This window comes from Misgurnus anguillicaudatus, unplaced genomic scaffold, assembly GCF_027580225.2.
Source record: "Misgurnus anguillicaudatus unplaced genomic scaffold, ASM2758022v2 HiC_scaffold_26, whole genome shotgun sequence".
Lineage (NCBI taxonomy): Eukaryota > Metazoa > Chordata > Actinopteri > Cypriniformes > Cobitidae > Misgurnus > Misgurnus anguillicaudatus.
Window position 1 is genome coordinate 2,327,619 of NW_027395276.1, and position 22,321 is coordinate 2,349,939.

Here is a 22,321-nt window from a genome sequence, read left to right on the forward strand (position 1 = left end):
CTGTTAAACACAAGCAAAATCTGCATATTCATTTTATGACTTTTTGTTATTAAACTTTATTTTATTTCATTATTAAGGTGCTTATACAAAAATATAAGAGATGTTTAAACTTCTCTACATATTTCTTTCAAATATTAAAGAAGTATGGTGAAAGTCGAAGAAATTCCATGTGTCACAACAGACACACAAAAAGCCAAACAAACACCTGTCAGATGGGCTGTGAATGAGGTCTGATTGATGGTAACTCTTTCTAGTTGTCATGATAAAATAAATGCCAAGTTAAATTCAGACTTTGGCAGAGCTGCAGTGAACAATTTAACCATTTCATTTTCTTCATTGCCTCCAAACCAGCTGTGGAAACACAGTACAGTCCCTATATGGTATTTTAATCAACAGACCATCTGTGAATAAAAACCTTTGGAATGCGGTGAAATCACTCATAGTTTGTATTTACATAGAAAAACCTCTGAAGTAGTTTGTGGGATTGACACTAAATAGGGCAGATATAACCATTGTGTACTTTTCATGCCATTTAAACATCTTTCATCATAATTCTTGTGCTGACTCCAAAGGTAAGGACACAAACTAAAACCTTGCACATCAATTACTTAACAATTAATTTATATATAAAAAAAAAACATTTAAAAGAAAAAAATTTGCTTTGCTTTATAATAGAAAACAATGTATGAAATGAAGACTATATACAAAACCTATGGATTGTGCACCGGATGAAAAGCAACTCCTGTGTGACTGTGTAATAATTAACAAGCAATATTGATTTAATTTATTAAAAAACATTTTCTCATAAAAAGCACAACAGAAAAAGTGTTTTATACAAATAACACAAGTGATAGCGTAAGCTCCTCAGTGCAGTGATGGTGGAGGGAGGGCAGTGATCTCAGATCAGGCAGTTCATACATTTGACCGTTTTGCTGCCGTAGTCCAAACATTCGGGTCCTATGCACTCACAGCAGGCGTTATGAAACCAGCGATACTTTGATCCACCTATTGACTCACAGTATTGCTTACACTGTCGAATGGACAAGCAGTCATCAAAGTAGACCACCGTACACATGGCGTCTGAGGAATGAGAGAGAGAGGAAGAAAGACTGATGTGAACTAATCACAGTTTGTGTTAATTTCAGCATTTACTAATGATTTTTAACAACTGTTAACATTAGTTGATGCACAATGAACTAATAATGAACTAACCTAAATTTTCTCACATAAGTGAAAATTTAGTTGAATTTTTTTTAAATGACAATTATTAACACCTAAAATATTTAAACATTTTTAACTTAAACTTTTCATCCCAAGGTGAGAAAATTTAGTTTGAAAAAACTATTAAATTTCACTGCATCCCTGCAGTGCAAAATTAACATTTTTAGGCGCTACCAATTGAAGTAATTTTTTAAGTTGATCCAATAACCTTTACTTTTTAGTTTTTACAGAGTATGTTTAGGTTCAGTATTTTGACTTTAATGGCACTAAAAAAAAATTGGCAGTAACTGAAATTACTTATTTTCCTACATGTTATTTTAGTAATTTCATTGGTATTTAAGAAATTTGACTTTTTTCACTGCAAAACCCTCTAAGTAAAAATCACTCGCTGTTAAAGGTAAAATGTTAAAAACTCACAATTCTGTAAATATCCTTATAATAAATTAGGTAAACCTCCTTTAACCGGATTAAAAAGTCTTGGACTGTGATGTACACATGGTATTTATTCAATTCTTCTTCCATGCACTGTATATGGCATAAACTAAAGCAATAAGCCCCAAGAAGCAGTGGGTTACCAGTGCATTTTATAACGGCTAAGGGGCGTTGTTAGGCACGACGCGAAGCGGAGTGCCTAAAACTCCCTTAGCCGTTATAAAATGCACTGGTAACCCACTGCTTCGCGGGGCTTATTGCGTTTATAAAACGGTTGCTTCAAATTATGTATAGCAGGATTTCATATAATAAAACACAGCAAATAAGTTGTAATTATATTAGTACAGATATTAGTCTTCCGCCAAACAAAGTAGTTCCTCAGACTCAAGTGTGTCTGCAACAGAGCGGTTCCCAAGCAAAACAGACGGAGCAAAGACACAATGAAAATATGATTCATTAAGACTGTGGTGTTTATTTTCATAAATTAACATTCATCTAATTTATACATTAACATTTATACCGTGCAACTGTTGACGTGTAGATCAAATATGCTTGGAAGCATGCTTAACACTTTCCCTGCCAGCGTTTTTTAAAAGAGTTGCCACCCAGCTTTAGTTAAACATTAATGCCTTCCAGAAAAATGTTCTTCTTTAGATATATAAACATACAATATATCAAATGAAAGAACAGACCCTCTGCTTTCAAACAACAAAATAAAAACGTTTCACCCTACCTTCAATTGTTCTTTTATCCTCTCAAATTTTGAGCAAAATGTTGGGATAATTCCATTTCTGTGAATGACTTTTGTTAGAGATCCGATTCAGATCGCTGATCAAAAAATACACTTGAGTTTTAAAGTGTTGAGTGAAAGCATCAGTGTTTGTGTAAGATCGCCACCCAGTGGATAATATACGGTACAACTACTCCTCACGGAAGCATTAATCAACAAGAAAACTCAACAATATTTATTGACACTTATCTGGATATCGCCATTAATTGTTCATTTGTTGAGGATTATAATTAATACAATATAGTATAATTAGCCCACCCAATAAATCAAAATTGACAACAAAATCCGACATTTTGACAGTTATTTTCTACAGTACACAACAACAGTGGCGCAGTGATACAAGCTATGTAATACGGTTTGAGCCGTGGGTTTACCGGTGAGTTTTATCACAGCTGAGAACGCGTTTCAACCAATCAGAATGAAGAACCAGAACTGGCCGTTTTATAATGCTTATTAGTTAATGTTTATAACTGTTATTTATGTGTTTGCTACCCAGTATCACAAAATTATGTACCTATAGTTACGTTTTTTTTTAATTCTTTTTCAAAATACTATCACGAATTACTGTTTATGTGTCATTGTCACATATTGGTTACTCAACTGCTTTTTCCTATTTTCAAACCATTTTCGCTTCGGTTTAGGGTTAGATTTGGTGTTTGCATTAGGATGTCACTAAGTATTGGTTGATACTATTTTTTCTGATTTCTTTTTTTATATTTTCTAAAATTTTAAAACATTGTCGCCTGGCGTTAGGGTTGGAGTTGGGTTTGGGTAAGGATGTCATTTTATGTAAATCTAACCCGAAGCGAAAATGGTAAGAAAATAGGAAAAAACGGAATACGTGACAATGACACATAAACAGAAATTCGTGATACGATCACAAAAAAACACGGAAATTTGTGACAATATCACGAAAAAGAATCAAAAAATTATGTGACTATAGGTATGTAATTACATGTGACTGGGCTGGTGCGCATACTTTTGTTATGTTTTAAATGAAAAAACAAATCTTTTAAAATAAGCAAAATAATTTCATAAGTTAATGTCTCTATCTCGTGCGTAAGAAGCGATGTAATAACATTTTCATAAAACAAAAACAATACTGAATAAATGTAATAGTTTAATATGTTTATTATGGTTTGTTCAAATAACTTAAAATGTGTTAAATGAGAAAGATCCTGCTGTTGAAGCACATGAAGCTTGATATGTCACCATAAAAAGTCAATTAAAAATTGCTATTTAAAAAAACCTCACACCATATAGGGACAGTTGTGACATCCTCACACCGGGTCCTACACGGCAGATGTAGCAAATATTTACTATAATTGTTTAAATCATGTGTTATACGTGCTCCCAATACACTGTTTTATATCGTCCGGCTATTGAAACAGACGTCTTGCACGTTCGAAAATATAATTATCTTATTTTTTGACTCAGGTGGCATTTGGCGGCTTTTTGTATCTGAGCTCTATTCAGGTACACAGTTTATGAATATAATGTTCAGAATTCTGAGACATATTTCCTTTTAATGTCTTCATGACAGTATATTTACTATAGTAAATAAGAATTGTTACCTTCATGGACACTGCTACTCGGCAGAGAAACGTTGAGGCTCTGGCTGTCGAGCGTCTCCAGGAAAGACACGAGGTTCTCGTGGTGAGACAGTTCATCGGCGACAGGGAATGACACGACCATCATGTTAATGGGGGCGTCGCCTTCGGTCAGGGCTCTGAAGAGTGACGGGATTGGTCGGTACAGCTCTTCTACAGTGCTTTTGGAGGTGGCAGGACTGTCGTTGTAATTTTTGGGGTTACACATTCCTATTGGACAGGAGAAATCAAAGTGTTTATCACAGATTTCATAGACCTGTGGCAAACATCAAATACATGTTCCACCTGTGCTGCTAATGCATACTAGGTCCTCATTGGTGAATGATGAATCCAGATTAATTTACTAAACAGATGCTACTTTTACAACGGTGTACATTTGTGACCCAGTCTGTGAAATCCAGGTTAAAGTCCCATCATATTATTTTGAGATTAGGAAAATCAAATTTCACATTGATTTCAATCTTTGACATGATCTTACTCAGTCAATATAAACATATGAATGTTATATTACAAACACTGAAAAAAAAAGGACAGCTTTAACTGAGTGAAAGTCAAGCGTCAAGGGCTTAACTAAAGCTCACACGGATCACCATAATGGTGGTTTGATGAAATTTCAATATTTGTTCAATATTAAAGGAACAGCATGTAAGAAATTTATATCAATTAATCATAAAATGGCCCTGATATGTCACCAGACATTAAGAAATCATGTTCATTTCAAATACTTATACCACTCACACACAACAGTGGTTTGGCCAGGATAATGTAATTTAAAGGCGGAGTCCACGATGTTTGAAAGCCAATGTTGATATTTGAAATCACCTAAACAAACACGCCCCTACCCCAATAGAATCTGGACCTTCTGTTGATAAACCCGCCCCACACATACGCAACCCGGTTAGTAGACACGCTCCTTACTGCTGATTGGCTATAAGTGTGTTTTGGTAGTCGGCCCGTCTCCTTTTCCAAAGCGATTTAAGTGGAGTTGCAGCCCTCAACTGATGTTTATGTTGTCATTTTGTGTATTGACCACCAGTTGTGTGACTGCAATACCAGTTTTGGCCACAATCCTACATACTGTTCCTTTAAAGGATGGTGCAAACATGATATTGATTCAATGGGTTTTACATTGACATTGAGTCTCTAAAATTCTCCAACAATACCAGGAAAAGTCGCTACATTTGTCGCTAGTTGCTTTTTGGGGAGAAAGTTGCCAACGTCTTGAAAGTCGCTAAATCTAGTGACAAATTCGCCAGTTGGCAACACTGCTTTGTGCTGCTGAACCAGGACCTTGTCATGGTGCACTTTCTCAACATTTAACTCTAGATGTGGTGTTAAAACCTGCTTTTGAACACCAATTAATGAACTCCTAAATACAGCACACACTGTAAGCCTGGATAAGTTGAGTTTACTTAAAAAAATGAAGGTAACTCGTCACCCTAAAAAAATTAAGTAATGATTACTTAAAAACTTTAAGTGAAGTTTACTTAAACATATAAGTTGTTCTAACAACAATTTTAAGTTGAATAGACTTAATGTTTTAATTTCTTCCAGTATTCCTGCACTCTTAAACCCGTATTAGTTGACATTACTAGAAATTTGTGAGTTTTTATCACTTTATATTACTTTTAATGTTATAAATGGTATTATAACACAAAATTAACGACTGACTTTAAGTCAATCATTGAATAAATGTGATTCTCTACAGAAACACACACAACACTGTGTTTTTGACATTTAGGGCTCTATCTTACACCCGGCGCAATGCAGCGCAATGCAGCGCAATGCGCGACGCAAGTGTCTTTCGCTAGTTTCCACCCTAATTTTCACGTTTAGCGTCGCGTTGTTTAAATAGCAAATGCATTTGCGCCCCCTTTTGCGCCCATGGGCGTTCTGGTCTGAAAATGAGGTGTGTTCAGGCGCATTGTTGGCGCGTTGCTATTTTGAGGCAACTAAAATAGACTACGCCATTGACCAACTAAAACCTGCTCTAAAGTCTAAAGTCAATGGCGCAATGTGTTTTATGTTATTTAAAGAGCGCATTAGTAATATGCGCCTATAAACGGGAGGACAACGCGGGTTTGCTTATCACAAAGTACATGAATGCTCAGCAGCACAAAAATGCTTTTAAATATGAAAGATTTAAGGATTGAATGTAAAAGATTATTATTGAGTCTCTTGGACATAAATTAGGACCAATTATGAGACGTTAGAAGGCGCAAAGAGCTGCTTCACCTGCAGCCTGGTAAGAAAATAAATGCTTTGCTTTAAACAAATGCATCTGTTTTTAAATGTTTTTTTTAATGCTACCTCACAGATTTATTGTATTGACTCTGTACCTGCGGATATGAGAAACATTTTTAGGTAATGCTTAAAAAAACTCTTTGCTAAAAAACCGTTGTCCAAAGTGCTGAAACGTGAGGAGAGCCGTTTGTAAATTATTTATCTCCTGTTTGTTACAAATAAAGTATTTTTAGAGTACAAACCTTATCTTACATACTTGTAAATTATTTTTTGATGATATTGGATAGCCATACATTTAAAGCAATTACAAGCCTGCTTTTTTACTTCCATGACTAAAAGAAAACGGGTTTTAAAGGTTTTAATAAAAAAATAACAATTTCAATACAAGTGAAAAACAACACAATTATTTAACATTAATCTTAAACTGGGGATCGTCTTCCTCCGCTTAGTTTTTCGGTTTATAAAGTCCGTCATCTAAATAGGGATTAGACATAGCGCCAGCGCAACTTGCTTTTAAAGGGGATGAGAGCTGTGACTCTCATTGGTTTACTGCACGTATCGCCCAAAATACTCCCATTACAAGAGGACCAACCCTTTTCGACCATGCGCTCGGCGCACAAACCATTTTTCCCGTCGTTAAATTAGCAAAAGTGGATTCGGACACGCCCATTTACACTGAAAAAAATGATTCATTGAATTTAATACATTTTTTTAAGGTAAGTGGTTGCAATCAATTTATTTAAGCTACATTTAAACAAAAGTTTTATATTTTACTTTACTTTACTAATCTTTTTTGTTTAAATGTAGCTTAAATAAATTGATTGCAACCACTTACCTTAAAAAAATTGATTAAATTCAATGAATCATTTTTTTCAGTGTAGACGTTGCACTGTGCGCTTTAGACAATGCGCTTAGATCGTTAAAATAGGGCCCATATTGTTAGTACTGTGGAGAGAAACACAATGAAATGTTCTGAACAGGGTTCATGTACGGAAACACTGATCACCTGAACGGTGACTTCACAAAATTATAATTTACAACAAAACAACATCAATAATATAAGAGCTTGAATCTATATGACATTTTATTAACGAATATTTGAGTAGTTTAAGTTCTTATCAGTTTTTATTCTGTGAAAAAGCAGAAAATAATCAAAATATTCAGGTGCAAAGGATTATGGGTATTCCTCACAACATGAACTAATAATTTTAAGTTCATTTTACTTGAATGTTTTAGTTTAATGGATTTTGTAAGCTTAAAAGTTGAATCAACTAAACTTTTTAAGCTTTGGCTTCAAAACAGAAAATATTAAGTGATGTTTACTTGATTGTTTAAGTAAAGACAATATCTGGGTTAACAGTGCAGCCAGGGAGTATCCCACAACGCAAACTGTAGTAAGAGTTAAAAAAAATCTGTTTAAAAAATGACTTTACAGGCATGTCATCACAAGCATATTTACAAGATATACAATCAAATGTGATAACAATGGCAGAATGTTTAACTTCGACACATGACTGTCAACAGGAGCTACAGTTTGAGAGATAAATTGGTGGTGATGATAATCAGATAACCGATGAAAGATTTAATAAGTAACAGAACGCAGTAGAGGTCTTGTGTTTCATATTAGCTCTGGACTGAAACAGCTGGATCTGATTATCTGAGTACCACAGCAGGTTCTAGCCCTGAGGAATAACCAAGCACCATGAGCAGTATATTATTCTCTTTTATTCCCTCTCTGCCAATAAATGAGTGTTTGGAACACAAAAATCTCCAGAATGTGCTTTCTTAGATCGTAATATTAAATAACGGACGCTTCATGCATCACATGTGTGTGTGTGGTATGGATTGAATTAAACAGGTTATTTACAAAGAAAAATCAAGCACAGAGGCGGCATCTAAATCATGCTTTGATTTTCCAGACCGAACATTCCCTTTCATTTACTTCTGTGTAAACCTCGTGTTGTTTATTGTGTTTAGGTATGGTACGTTTCAATTCTCTCTCTCTTGATTCTATCTGATACCGAGTCAGAGGTAACGCACAAAGATCTGGATCATCTCACTTCACACTTAATTCTGCTGCCAGCACCCTACAACACAGTCCTAATATTTACAAGACAGTCAAACCTAACCCGAGTCTGTTAGCTTAAAAGTTTCAGGTCAATTTTTAAACATTGTAATATGAGCAAGTCCATGCAAATGTCAACCTTATCATGAAAAGTATTTTTTTAAGTAAGTTTTTAACCACACGTCTCAGATGTCAATATTTGGTGGTTTAAATACCCATGCAAAGTCTCTGTTAAAGTTTTTAAGGAATTTTTATTATATTCATTGTTAAAGGAATAGTCTACTCATTTTCAATATTAAAATATGTTATTACCTTAACTAAGAATTGTTGATACATCCCTCTATCATCTGTGTGCGTGCACGTAAGCGCTGGAGCGCGCTGCGACACTTCGATAGCATTTAGCTTAGCCCCATTCATTCAATGGTACCATTTAGAGATAAAGTTAGAAGTGACCAAACACATCAACGTTTTTCCTATTTAAGACGAGTAGTTATACGAGCAAGTTTGGTGGTACAAAATAAAACGTAGCGCTTTTCTAAGCGGATTTAAAAGAGGAACTATATTTTATGGCGTAATAGCACTTTTGGGAGTACTTCGACTCGCCTGAAAAGTCCGCTCCCCTTCTCACTCTCATAATGGGAGAGGGAGGGTGTTAGTGCGCCGAGTCGAAGTACTCCCAAAAGTGCTATTACGCCATAAAATATAGTTCCTCTTTTAAATCCGCTTAGAAAAGCGCTACGTTTTATTTTGTACCACCAAACTTGCTCGTATAACTCGTCTAAAATAGGAAAAACGTTGATGTGTTTGGTCACTTCTAACTTTATCTCTAAATGGTACCATTGAATGAATGGGGCTAAGCTAAATGCTATCGAAGCGTCGCAGCGCGCTCCAGCGCTTACGTGCACGCACACAGATGATAGAGGGATGTATCAACAATTCTTAGTTAAGGTAAAAACATATTTTAATATTGAAAATGAGTAGACTATTCCTTTAAGTAAGTGCAAATCTTACAGTTGTCACGTCCACAATAGAGAAATGTCACATACATAATATCTTCATTTGTTCTTCTGGTTTGTGCATTTCAATTCGAAAAATTCCTACAAAGTATGTTGTCTCCCTAAAACTTTTATTTTTGGAGTCATTTTTTGTCACATCCATAATGCATGCATTTTTTTCCTCACCTAAAATAAAAAACATGAGTATAGATATTTTTCTGCTGTTTAGGGAAATATAAACAGTAGGTTCAATACAGTATATTGTAATGTTTTGTTTTCCAAATATAGAATAAACGAATAGATGGGAACAGGGCTTGAAATTAACACCCGACCACGTGGCAAATGCAGGTGAATTTTGCAATTGGCGGGTAGCACTGTCAATCTACAGGCCACATTGGCGGGTAGCCAATGCGAATTGAGTAATTCATTGAGAGGATGCGACTGCTGTTTCGCAATGCGTAATGAGTGAACCATTGAGAAGATGCGACTGTTGTTTCGCAACGTTCATGCGATCGGAAAGAAGATGAGGCACTTCTCTGACTTCATTTGGATGTGCGAGTAAGTATTAAACTGTTGCTGAGATGGGATGAGAATGCAATGCTGACAGTGACATAGGCTACAATACAACCACAGTTGCACAGATGTGTAGTGCTGTGACGGATCAGAACTCTTGATGTGTAAACTTTAGAGAGAGTTGCGCTACTGTGTCTTACACTGTAGTACATTAACATACATTTTGCGAATAGAGTAATGAAAACAACGTATGTGAGACGACTGTTAATGTCCGCAGTTTGGAATTCGCGCGGGTTTAAGTGCACTCAATAGTGCACATACGGAGAGACGCGTTTCAAAAAGCAAGCGTACATAAAATCTTTCTGTTCTTGACAGGGCACATATAAACAAATTGATCTTCAGAGTATTCTTTTTTAATAAAACATTTCTTTATGTCTTAAGTTTATGTATAGATTAGAGTCAAAAACCAGTCTGTGCTTTGGTCTTAAAGAGACAGTAACCTCAATTAACCTACTTAAGTCTGTGTCATTAATGTTAATCAAACAACCCAAGACAAAGAGAAAATAACTTTTGTAGCTCTAAAAAATAATTATATTTAATTCATACAATAAAGACAGTGTTATCATTCACCATTCAGGCAAAAAAAAAAACTGGCTGGTGAAAAGTCACTGTGGCAGGTGGAGTTCTAAATTAAAAAAAAACCTAAACAGATTTTATCTTGGGAACGTTATGCTCTTCATTTTAATCTTATTTTATTATTAACATATTAAAGATTGATGCCTAATTTCATGCATCCCAAAATAATATTCTGAATTCAAACAATAGTTGAAGGACCCCCAGTAATACCACCACAGACCCCCAGACCACCATAGAAGATCTCTATGGGCTCTTCTAGTGATGATAAAAGAAACACTTTTTTTTGTTCTCCAAAGAACTCTTCAGTCAAAAGTATTTTTTATTACACAACTCATTGGAATGCTTGATTCTGATTGGCCAGTCACGACATTTGCTGGTTTGTTATTCTAATAAATAATAAAACACGGTAACCCGGATGCTGCAAATAATTTTGACAGGTAGACTTTAAGATTACACTAAAATTCTATATAAATATTGTCTTTTAATAGCATATATTATATTATATTTACAAATGATTACACCAAATTGTGTGTTTGTGACATTTTAACGCTTTATCTTAAAACTGAAAGTAAACGTGTTTTCCTCATGGAGGGTCTGGTAAGGTAATAAAAATTAGGAAATAAAATATTTTAAATCAATATTTAATGTTCCTTACTTTACTTATGAGGTAAATAGCCATGTAATACACAGGACAATGTACAAGCAGCCGATTGTTATCGTGAATTATACCACGGGTCTGTTGAATGCTGCATTCTGATTGGCTGAGAAATGTTCTATGGGTGTTGATTATTTTTCTGTAAACCGCACACCTATCTTTTCAAATGTCTAAATGTCTTAAAAATAGGCACCAGAGCAATGTTTGTGGTAACCGTGGTATAAGCGGAATAATTGACTCCGGTCCTTTGAATTATTTGAAAATAATGCACACCTCCGCTTCGCGTCGTGCCGCATTACCACCTTGGTGTGCATTATTTTCTTATAATTCAATGGCCCGTCGTCAATTATTCCTTACATAAGCCACTTTAGTGTGATACAAGACTCTCCGCGTCGCGTCTACACTGTTAGGGCTTATTTCTGCGATAACAACCTGCTGTCTATACATTATTTCTTATGTATAAAACTGTGCCACCAAACAACAAAAAGTTGTTTGGATGTTAAAGGTTTTTTATCATACAGCCCAACAAAGGCCTTCTAAGGAACCTTAATTTTTAGTGATGTGTAATCATTGCTTGTAGTTAGTTGTTAGTACTACAAATGTACTCAAGAGTACTGAATGTGTGTTGATTGTTTGTGCTTTGGTTATATAGATTATTATAAACTCACCTACACAGTCGCAGCATTCCTCCCACAGAGTACTCAAACACAACATACACTCTTTACAACACGAACAGTTCCCCTCTGATGGTCGGCACTGGCAAAGCCCCTACACACATACACACAAAATATACATTTAAAAAAGTAAACATACAGGGGAAAAAATATCCAATATGGAGGAAGTCTAGCTTACATAAACACCATACATACACACCGGGGCTGAAGTGAGAACACACGTGCTATAGAGAGTAGCGTGAGCGCGCCTGAAGGAAACATTTAAAGAGAAATAACAGCGGGCAGGACTGACTCAGAGCTGTTACACAATGGAAAATATGTCAAATCGACCAGTGGAGATCAAAACCTGGGCCACTTTTAGCTTTAAAATTACAGAGAAAACATCAGGCCAGATGAATAAAGGGCAGCAGAGCCTCATGCAGAATTTGGCTCACTGTCTCTCGTGTTTTGCCAGCAGTTGTGAGGAAGAGGTCAATTTCCAGATGTGTGTGTGTGTGTGTGTGCCACTAAAACTTCAGGGGAACAAAGAGAAAGAGAGTTACAACAAAATTGCAACAAAGTGACTATAGAAAGTCCAATCCCAGGAAAACACGTGGGCCAGATTCTTCTTCTAAGAGAAACAAGCCCAGACAATTCCTGATCCCATCTAGTTCTTCTTAGTTCAAGGTTTTGTGTTTGTGATTTTCATGCATTCCTTCAAAGCATCACTGAGCCAAACAACACAAAGGTCGACAATAATTCAACACAAGATATTGGAAAACAGAAAAATTGACTGTAATGTCTCATAACCAATCACAATTTAATATGCTTTGGTATTTTGTACCGAGTAAATACAATAAATACTTGGTTAAAACCGAAGGAAAGAAAAAGAGATGAAAACATGTACTGTTTATAATAATTACTGTACGTTAATTTTATGTAGTTATTTCATTTTATTTGTTATGAATGACATGAAATCAAATCTTATTAAAGTTAGTTAACTCCTTCATGAGCTTTTAATGCAATTTTAATACATTTTAGGGATGTTCATTTTAGTTAATTTTCCCAACCGACAACCGGAGCTTGTTAACCCATTAATCATTAACTGATAAGATTTTAATATTAAATTGTCATTGAGTCCTTGATGGTTGTATGTGACCTGGTGAAAATAGAGTTTTTCATTTAATTGTCACCACTGTTGAAATTCATACTTTGATTCTTGATGTTTGTGCATCCCAAATACACAGTGGTTCATTTTTTGTCCATAATTTCTAAAAATCCTTAATGACAAACTGCTGTGAGAGTGCTGGATCTCATTTTGACAGAAAATAAACGTTTGGTAAGTGGGTAAATCAAGTAATTAGATGATGATCTTTACCATTATGTACCAACCATCACATAATTGCAATATTTAAGGAATAGTCTACTCATTTTCAATATTAAAATATGTTATTACCTTAACTAAGAATTGTTGATACATCCCTCTATCATCTGTGTGCGTGCACGTAAGCGCTGGAGCGCGCTGCGACGCTTCGATAGCATTTAGCTTAGCCCCATTCATTCAATGGTACCATTTAGAGATAAAGTTAGAAGTGACCAAACACATCAACGTTTTTCCTATTTAAGACGAGTAGTTATACGAGCAAGTTTGGTGGTACAAAATAAAACGTAGCGCTTTTCTAAGCGGATTTAAAAGAGGAACTATATTTTATGGCGTAATAGCACTTTTGGGAGTACTTCGACTCGCCTGAAAAGTCCGCTCCCCTTCTCCCTCTCATAATGGGAGAGGAAGGGTGTTACTGCGCCGAGTCGAGTACTCACAAAAGTGCTATTACGCCATAAAATATAGTTCCTCTTTTAAATCCGATTAGAAAAGCGCTACGTTTTATTTTGTACCACCAAACTTGCTCGTATAACTACTCGTCTTAAATAGGAAAAACGTTTTTTTTACAAAAAAAAAATTCACTGGCTTTTAATTGAATTTTGATGTATTATCCTATTGTTTTACTGCAGTGATATTTTATGTTTACTTATTGTATTTTTTACCCTCTACAGCACTTTGGTAGGTTTCTACCTTCTTTAAAGTCCCTTATAAATAAAATTAACTTGAACATTATCATAACAAATGTGTTTTATATACAGAAAATTTATGCAACCAAGAAAAACTAGAAACAAGAGTCCAACTAAAACAAACACTGATCACCATAATGTCAGCTTCAACTGAAACTAAACATCAAAATGGAAAACTAATAAGCAAATTGTGTTTTCTACAGCAATATTTTTACAAAGCATTCAGAAATAATGTTTTATAATAGTTTTAAAATAATAACAAACAAAAAGTAAATATAAAGTAAACATACATGTTTTAAAGGGGGGGGTTCAATGGTATTTCAAGCATTCTGACTTATTAAGACAGTTATAGAGTTATTTCCTCATGCTTAACGTAGGCAAAGTGTCAAAAAAGCATTTGGGCTTGTTACAGAGTATTTCTTTGCCGAATGCACTTCGCCAGGGTTCGTACAAGTTTCGGAAAGTTTTTTTCGATTACAGGTCCAACTGACGTTTCAGGGGTTTTCTATACGTATCACTTCTTTATATGGGCACTTCCCCCGGAAAACCCCGCCCACTCGTCAATCAGCGGGAGACGCTAGAGCTTGCAAACATCTTATCATGCGACACAGCTTTGTTTAATTTCAAAACTCAACAATGGCACGAAAGATGAAGTGTGTTTTTGGATGTAAGGGGAAGAAAGTCAGCCTTATGAAAACAACGGATATAGTTTATTATCCGGGGTAGCAGCGGAGTTTTGCGTGTGTGTTTGATGCGCTGGATTTTCCCAACCGGGTCATGAGTTGCACGCGGTAAGTAAGACTTCTGTCTCTTGTTGGAAATAGTCGCATGCATATTATATAAATGACACAAACATGTAGTGAATCATAAGTTAAACAGTGTTGTATAGTGTTGAATGACTCGTACTCGCTCCACCCGCGGCAGTAACTCCTCCTTCTTCATTTTTTCGTACGTTATCGGAAAGATTCGGTAAAGCTAATCTTTCTTTTATAAATCTGATTAAACTAAAGACTCTTCAGAGATATAAAGGATGTCATACTACTCTATAGGTACTCCAGATTAACATCAGAAATGCAGAAACAGCATGTGTTACGTGAGCTTTAAGTAACTAAAGTTGTTTTAAACATTGTGTGAACATTAAAACATGACATTGTAATAACATTGAAAATGGTAAAATGTAACAAGAACCATTCGTAAAACACGTTCGTAAAAAATTGATACTTTTTATGTTGGCAGAACATTTTTGGGAACGTTGGGAACTTTCAAGGATTGTTCTTAGAACATGTGTTACTGGGAGGGACCATGCGTTAAAAAATATATTTTTCTTTTAACTGATAATATTAATTGGTAATAAATTCTTAACTTCGGTTAACCGGTCAATATGAACATCTCCATGCACTATTTTTTTATCCAGCTGCGCTTCAAATGTGTTGCCAATGCTTTAAGTACAGTTCATGTCATGCCTTGTAGTGAACCTGTTACACAGATGTCAGTCCACACATTTGCATCCATGCGTTTGGCAGACACTTCAATCCAAAGTGATTTACGGTGCATTCAATCAATACATTTGTGTCGAACCCATGGCCTTTGTCTTGCTAACACACATTTACACATATACTGACAAATCACATCTGCCTTTTGATGTAAATCTGATTATGCATGACATACAGATATCCATTCTCACTATCGTGTTCGGGCACAAACGTTAAAACTCAAAGGATATGAGTCATGTTAGTCGCTTGTGATCTGTTTAAATGTCAGGTATGCAATAACATGCGTGACAGTGACCTGTATTCACAGGAAAGCATTTATAACACACAGCCTATCTTGCCTACACACGTCAGGCAACAAGAAGAAACATAATTATATATTATGCTATATACAATGGCACACAACCAGCATAGACTTTTAAAGAAAGAATAATTTTGCAATTTGAAATATATAATGATTCATTCAACTCCTTTATGAGTTTGTGCTCCTCTATATCGCAGTGGTATATAGAGCATAGTGATAGCAACACGAAAGGTCATGGGTTTGAACCCAGGGAACACACATGCGGACAAAAATGTCACTTTAGAAAACGCGTCTGCTAAATGTAGCCCAAGCCTAAGTCGCCATTCACTTTAAACTGCCCATTTGGGTGAAATATCCTCTTAAAATGACCCAACAGGTTTATCAACTTTTCAATCCTATAAAAAGTAAGTCATTTAGAAGGAATATAGTAGCTTGGAGGCTACTATATCCCTATATGACATAACTGGTGTCTACATCAATCCCTCCAAGCCACTATATCCCATCTAAATGACTTATTTATGTCTCACTTGGGACATCAGCTGGGATTGACATTAATACATCTAACAGCAGCGAGGACGAGAGACAGACAGACTTATAAAAGCACAAGCAGGTTAAGTATTTAGTTCAGTTAGCGTGTGCATGTGTGGATGTCACAAAACATTCATCTGTGTATGAATCGACTGCAGACGCCACACCCACAGACATACAGCTGACTGTATCTGCACACATACGCAGACATATTCTAGTTGAGAGATCGCCAAAAGAAACATCTAGAGAAGTCTACCAATGACCAAGCAACCACTCAGACCTTCATACATTGAGCAACAAAAAACGCAGTCACCACCTTGAATATCCAGAGACAAAAACTCGAGTTGCCTATTTTGAGCAAAGAAGAGCAAGCTTTTTAAATCAACATCTTCCACATGCAAGAATAGAGACACAAACTTTCATGAGCTCGCTAAATTCTTATCATTAACATGGCAATTATAATATTCAATGTTTAAAGGGGTCATAGCGTGAAATTCTGACTTTTTCAATGGTAGTACTATAAGTACTATAATTGGGTTCACTGGGGCTTTTATTAACCTAGAAAATGTTAAAAAGAACCATTCTCTGTAAGCATGTGAAAAATTTGATTTCGCCTGTTTTGTGATGTAGGTTACGAGTCTTCTTACAATAATATCACCTCTTAATCTTAACTATTCAACCACAGCACTGCCATTGAGTGCAGAGAGAAAGAAAGAGAAAACATTATTGACAGCACAATTGAGTTTTCAACAATTTCAAAAAACCACCATTATGGTGATCAGTATTTGCTTTTCATCAGCTCATTTGCATTTTAAAGGAAACAGCCAAAAATGATGCTATAATAAATTATCTGTAGGGTATTTTGAGCTAAAAGTTCACATAAGCACTCTGGGGACACCAACGACTTATTTTACATCTTAAATAAATCTCATAATATGACCCCTTTAAAAAGGCTAAAATATAATGCATTTGTAAAAGCAACCACCCATCCTAGAGGTCATCCAGTGACATCACAGAAACAACACAGTAACCTCCATTAACCTCCTGTGTTTATTACCCAGATAAAGACCATCAAAACATGGTTACTCTCTCTCTCTCTCTCTCTCTCTCTCTCTCTCTCTCTCTCTCTCTCTCTCTCTCTCTGGATATACAGACTAGAGTAAACACAGAGAAAATCTGTGTCCATTTCAGGGTGGAAGTGAGAAGTAAACAGAGATCTAATCAGAGCAAACATCAGACGCAAAACCAGAAAGAAAAAATAAACTAGAAAAAAAAATATCGGAAAAACTTACGGTTCATTGCCAGAAACATGCATCCCTGTGGTATATGTTTAAAAACTTTGATACCTATATTCATAGCCGTTTCTTGACATATATAATCATCAAGCTATATTAACTTTTATGCTGTTGTAGTAAAGGCAGGATGTTCTGATTGGTAGGTGTTGTATTTGTCCCACCTCTCCTCCATGGTGATTGGATTGCTGGATAAATGGTGACATGGCGTTTTAATAAATGCAAATTTTATGACCAGGTTATTAATGGTCGTACAAAGTAACATTTTAAAATGTATAATAACCTAAATGAATATCTTTATTGAACATAGTCTTTAAATATCCATTTATCCCGCAAGCTCGGCCTATACAAATAAATAAACAGGTATTTTTGTTGGTGGTGAAGGTAACAGGTCTGGATCTAAATTTATAATTAGTAATACTGGACCCACATGCACAACAAAAATGCCACAAACACAAAGAGGCTACACTGACGGGCATACACACAGACACAGTCTGTTTAAAGCAGTCATTACGCTCCAGGGAAAATATGATTCAATATAACATTTGTTACACCCAGTTGCCCCCAAACACTGGGTATACTGAATGTTTCTGCCGTGGTGAACAAGCAATGAATGACGAATAATGCAAAAACATACTCAGATTGCATTAAACAAGAATATTATCACACTGTTAGGATTTTCTGCTAGCAAGAACTTCAACTTTGAATTGCATTTTGATAGTGTGTTACAGAGAAATAGGCCACTCTGGGCCAAATGGATTTGAATCATTCCTTGCAATCCTGGAAAATGTCAAGCTGGAAAATGTCATTTTTCATTTTCATGCTATTTCCAAGTTCCCCAAGAGCATGCAAACCCTGACAGAAAGACTTTATGAACCATGAAAATTTTGTAAAAATGTTTATTTAAAAACATTAAAGAATTCCAAAATATTTCCAACTTATTCAGGTCAGCTATTGTGTTATACATTAGAGGAACATCTGGCGGTGTCTTACCTGTAACAGACATTTGCTCACATCACTGGCACACAAGGCTTTGTTACAGGCACTGATGATGGTCAATCCAGAAAGAAAAAATAATACAGAGATCAGCAGCACAGGACAGATGAACAGACCCGGCCGCATCCTGACCAAAACCTGAAACATTAAACATCATCATCTGCATCTTTTGACTCTGCATGATTTATATGTTTGGGGCTGTTGCTGTAATGATGATAACAATAATTAAATAAACATTTTGTGTTACTTTAACTTACAAAATTAAGTTAAGCTTAATTATGTCAACTTTTTAGTAAAACAAATATAAATGATCCATATTATGCAATAATGTATAAACAATGAATACTGCTGTTATTATTATTATTGCATGCGTATGACAATCATACAATTCCAAGACTCTGAATAAACATAAATACTCCCTATGGCATAAAAAATAATAAACAAAACTTTGGTGCTATGGTGAATGTGATACAAATTAGAAAAGTATGCTTGCAAATAGAGGTAAAACGTATGCATAGCTAAACCAGAAAATAACTCCAGTGACGTCACATTACACTTCACGTAAATTAACTACAGACTTCAAATGCAGAACAAAAGAAAAAAAGTTGAATTGTTGAATGCAAAAATGTCCCATTAACTAATAACAGACGCACGAAACACACATTAACGTCACAAAAACGCAAAATACGTGCCTCTGTTACTGTAAAAGTGACGCAAAAATATCCAAATGGATTATAACGTCACAGCTCTCACGTGCGTCATAGCCTCAGATTACGTAAGAAAGCGTGCATACTTACTTCACAACTTTCCTTTGGTTTTTGACTTTCTCTGATGCAGATGTCTTGTCTTATTCCCGTTTAGTCTGAACAGAAACAGGACCGGGTTTGATTCATGGCCACTGAATAAAAGCGGGTAGAATGGCAAATATTTAAAAAGTGTGTCCTCTAGTGGGCGTGGCATTGTCACGTGATAGCGCTGGTACGGCAGGAAGACAGGACATATATATTATGTAAATCAGTATTTATTATATAAATCAGTATTTATTATATAATATTTTCGTTATTTGCTATAATACTATTCATTTTATATATTTAAAATTTTTTTACGTCTTTCTTCTTTTTTATACAGTAGTTTTCTAATGCCTCTAATGTTTGTTCTGGTGGGGATTATTTGGCAATCAAAATTAGATATACAATACAGCAACAAATAAACAGCTTTCCAGAGGATCAGTAATTTTCACAAGATGATAAACTTAAGGACATAAGATAAAGGGAAAAAAAATCAATAAATAAAAGGAGAGACGGCATAAATACATTTAGAAGCAAATTAAAGTAAAATATTGAATATGTTACAAATTGTGATAGTTTTAATAGCTTTCTTAGATATCGAAATTCTATCAAAGTATAAATTCAATTCTATTGAAGAAATCAAAGCTTGCATTAACATAAATTCATGTCATTAACATAAAAAGACAGTCCCAAAACAGATGACTGAAAGGTATTTTCTATAAATGCAAACTTGTAAAAAGCGCTAAATGCTATATTTAGTATTAAATATAGTAAACTCTAGTAATTGCTGTAGTATATTATAATAATAAGGATGCTATTTTGCAGTTATAATTGTAGTGAATTGATAGTAAATAATGTAGTATACTTTAAATGTGACATGTCAAATCTAAGTGCTATAATTGGGTCCCCAGTGTTTCTATCAACCTAGAAAATGTGAAAAAGATCAACCCAGTAACTTAGTTTTGGTAAACCATTCTCTGCAAGTATGTGAAATGGGTGATTAAAATTTGCCTCCCCTTGTGATGTCAAAAGGGGATAACACTGCCCCTTAATCTGTACTATCCAACCACGGCACAAGCATTTAGTACAGCTCATTTGCATTTTAAAGGACATCCCCAAAACTGCACATTTTTGCTCACACGAACAAAGCGGCAATTTTATCATGCTATAATAAATTATCTGTGGGGTATTTTAAGCTAGAACTTCACATATGTTTTCCTGGGGACACCAAAGATTTATAAAAAAAAAAGTATTGTGAAATGTCCCCTTTAATACTAACTATATTAATGTTCATAAATACTAGTATCTAGTATGTGTTCATGTGAAATTTATGGGCTGAACAGCGCCCCTGTAGGAAAATATTAGAAAGTAACGTTTGCCATTCTAGGGCTTGAGATCAACATACAGTTCTCTTAAAGACACACCAGCAGTCCCAGTATAAGCAGGATATTAACCTGGTGGATTAAACCAGGTGGGTTTAACAAATCAACATGCATTAGGTTTGAGATTATTGAATGAACCCCCGGAGAAACCACTGTTTATGTACAGTAGCTTCACTTACAAACTGATGTACAGTCTTGATATCAGAATGGATGACATTTATCAGGTGCATGGAACCTTAAAGAGACATTTTACTCTAAAATGGATAAAAACCTCACGCTTAGGCCAAAAGATGGGGGACATTTTTCTTTGGTGAGACAGTAATGAACATTTTAAATCATCATCCACAATTATTCTTAAAAATGCAAGCCCTCAGGTGCCAGAATTCTGAGAGTAAAAAAAACAAATACAGGCAACAGAAAATATATATCTCTGAGTCCTGACGATATATTGAGATCAATCGATCTGTTCAAGAAACTGAACTTTATTAGGCCTAACCTGTAATCATGTCTGGAATTTCATTACAGAGACTTATGTAATTATGTAAATCTAATTCATTCCTGCAGGATTTAGAAATATTTCTAGTTTTTATCATTCAAAATTATTATTTGCAATGATAGACGTTGTAAACAAATTAATTTTATTTTAAATGATCCAGTTTGACGTTGCACTTGACTTTGTTCAGTGCGCCATCTGCTGGACATGACAGGAACAACAGGGACACTCCATCTGAACCTAAATGTCCTTAAAGGTACAATTTGTAAGATATTTGCGGTAAAATATCAAAAAATTACAAGGCCAGTGTTAAATATATTTGTCCAGTTGGTTAATAACAATACCGCTACTGTTTTCAAGTACTTGTAAATTATAAGAGAATTTCCATTCTAAACAGTGACACGGTTGTCTGTCAATGACGTTAATATCCATGTTACCGCCTTTATTAATGTCGAAACCACATGACAACAGTGTCGTGGACAAATGCATTAAAAACTATGCATTATTGTATAGCATCTGCCAGGCTGCTTGCTTGTTTATGGTAAGTTTGTTGATCTGAACACTAATTAAATCTGTGCTGTGTTAACACACCATCGTATTGGACTAATAATGTAACATGACTAACAATTTAGTTTTGAACATTAATGAAATAAAACCATGTCATCAAACACAACATTTATAAAACTTGCTTGCTTTACCTCACCCGTTAACATGATTTCTCATCCTGTCTGATTGATGGCCATCAGCGGTTGAGTTATGAAACAACAAATCCCATCATTCCACGCTGCTTCATGGCATCATTAATCTATCGTCATTGTTATTGTTTTGATCTTGAGCCCTCTAGCGGTGGATTCTACTAATTGTATATTTAAAGAGATAGTTCGCCCAAAAATGAAAATTCTGTCATCATTTACTCACTCTCGTGTGGTTACAAAGCTGTATAAATTTATTTTTTCCTGATAAACACAAAGGAAGATATTTTGAGGAATGATGGTAAGCACACAGCTGATTGTAACCACTGACTTTCATATAGGAACAACAAATATGGTGGAGTTCAATGGCTACCATCAATTAGAGCTGAAGATCTTTGCCCGAACCCGACGGGACCCGTCGGGACCCGACGGGCTCGGGCGGGTTCGGGCTTCATTTCTAACATTTTACACG

The 22,321-nt window shown here is 35.3% G+C and overlaps 1 protein-coding gene across 1 annotated transcript; it reads right to left on the reverse strand.

The window, feature by feature from the left end:
• Window positions 1-27: 27 nt before the first annotated feature.
• Window positions 28-19,435, reverse strand: LOC129443165 (twisted gastrulation protein homolog 1-A). The gene is made up of 5 exons (XM_055203598.2): window positions 19,292-19,435; window positions 18,492-18,632; window positions 11,830-11,929; window positions 4,018-4,263; window positions 28-1,080 (listed from the first exon to the last, which is right to left on the reverse strand). Exons 2-5 carry the CDS (start codon window positions 18,618-18,620, stop codon window positions 899-901), a joined length of 657 nt encoding a protein of 218 aa, XP_055059573.1. The 5' UTR covers window positions 18,621-18,632; window positions 19,292-19,435; the 3' UTR covers window positions 28-898.
• Window positions 19,436-22,321: the final 2,886 nt, after the last annotated feature.